Here is a 2,008-nt window from a genome sequence, read left to right as displayed (position 1 = left end):
CCAGCTTAACCGTCTCCCAACGAGGACAGCCACACCCAGGACTGAACAGGAGTAAATGGGACCACCGGCCCCCGCCCTCATTGGAGTTATAGTGACCTTACTGGGATTGGACTCTTCGCAGTAGCTCTGGGAGATTGGACTGGACTGCAGAGAGCGTCTCTAACTGCAGTATTTTGGCTCCTTATAGGATGTCTACTCCTGCCTCAGCTCCTACCCTCCTCCTGGTTGGGGCACTCGCCCTAACAACTATGGCAGAGAAACTCTGCCCTGAGGCTTGTTATGCTAGGACTTGGATTCCCTCCACTAATGGGATTACTCGAGGCTTCTGGACCATGGGAGGTTTCACATTCCGCACCTACATGCCAAAGACATGTCATAGTCAGGCTCAGGTGTGCCACAGCGGGGAAAGAAATACTGGACTGGCACCATTACAGGCCCCTACATACTAAACACAATTATAAAATTCATAGAGACAACTGTAACCTGGGGAGCAACAGCTCACACAATGGCCTTATGACGCTATCACCCACTGGGAAATGATGCCCTATAGTAGACACATAAGGACATCAAAGGGGGGAATGACAAGAAAAACCCCCATCTATTACTTGGCACCTCAGCCACCTGAGACCCCCACCCCTCACAGAAGACCCGCATCAGCATAATACTAACCTATTACCTGGCCCATCAACTAATCTATTACCTGACCATCAACATAATACTAACCTATTACTTGGCACATCAGCATAACACTAAATCTACTATCTGACACATCAACTAACCTATTACCTGGTGGGCATTAACCACCTGACACCCTACGCCCCAGACCACCACAACTTAATAAAAGTGGGAAAAATCGCGTAGACGGGGCTCAGAATTTGGTGGCGAGGCCCCTCTGAGCCCGCCGGTGAATAAACTTTGATCCTCCTACTCTCTGTGTGCCGCTTGGTTTGTCCTCTGGACCACTTGCTGTAACACTTGCTGTAACATTATGACCCAATAGTTCTGATACGGAGATAAGTAAACTGTAGGTTAATATTTTGGAAAATAAAATCCAAATGGTAATGTTGCTAGGTAACCTCAGATCCCCTGAAAAGTAGTTTTGTAAAAAATAGCCATTGTTCTCTAGAATCCAATAGGATTTAAAAACTACAATGCAAGCACTGGCTTCTGATTATGCCTTAGGAGAGATGTGAGCATTCTTTTTTTTTTTTTTTTGAGACAAAGTCTCGCTCTGTTGCCCGGGCTAGAGTGCCGTGGCATCAGCCTAGCTCACAGCAACCTCAAACTCTTGGGCTTAAGCGACCCTTCTGCCTCAGCCTTCCAAGTAGCTGGGACTACAGGCATGCGCCACCATGCCCGGCTAATTTTTCTATATATTTTTAGTTGTCCAGCTAATTTCTTTCTATTTTTAGTAGAGACGGGGTCTCGCTCTTGCTCAGGCTGGTCTCAAACTCCTGAGCTCAAACAATCCGCCCGCCTCGGCCTCCCAGAGTGCTAGGATTACAGGCGTGAGCCACCGCGCCTGGCCTAAATTTCAATTTTAAAAATGGTTAAAGGATAAGAGTGGCAAATGTGGAGTTATGCCGATGTGTCTCAATACTTGAAAAACCTCAAAACTCAGGGTATTGGTAAGAAATAATTTCAATTAAAAAAAATTTTTTTAAGCAACCAAATCTCTGGGAAGATACATATCACTATCTCTTCATTAGAATGAAAAGGGCCAATGATACTAAGTACAAAACTATTGCTGATTTTAATTAGTAAGACTGTATTCCATTCAAAGATGTTCAGTAAAATAAAAAACATTTTTGCTGGAATAGAATAATGCCTGAGAAGTCAAGGCAGAAAATTGTTTCTCCACATATGGTAAAACAAACAAAAAACTCAGTCTGGGTTCTGCAGACTCTTAACTTTACTCTGAAAAAGTCATGTGCCTAAAAAGATACCATCACCACCCCAAACCCCTTAAACTGGTTATTTATTTATTTATTTATTTTTGAGACAGAGT

At 44.0% G+C, this 2,008-nt stretch overlaps 1 protein-coding gene across 1 annotated transcript in view; it reads right to left on the bottom strand.

Moving 5' to 3' along the window:
• Positions 1-277: 277 nt before the first annotated feature.
• The window catches only part of NVL (nuclear VCP-like), a 70,622-nt gene continuing 68,891 nt past the window's right edge, over positions 278-2,008 (bottom strand). The window contains exon 22 of the mRNA XM_012644037.1: positions 278-355. Within this exon, the coding sequence (XP_012499491.1) occupies positions 278-355 (78 nt within the window). The remainder of the gene's footprint in view (positions 356-2,008) is intronic.

The sequence above is a fragment of the Propithecus coquereli genome, unplaced genomic scaffold (assembly GCF_000956105.1).
Source record: "Propithecus coquereli isolate 6110/MARCELLA unplaced genomic scaffold, Pcoq_1.0 Scaffold205, whole genome shotgun sequence".
Classification (NCBI taxonomy): Eukaryota; Metazoa; Chordata; class Mammalia; order Primates; family Indriidae; genus Propithecus; species Propithecus coquereli.
Note: the sequence above shows the minus strand (reverse complement) of the source record. Positions and strands in the feature narration are given on the sequence as shown.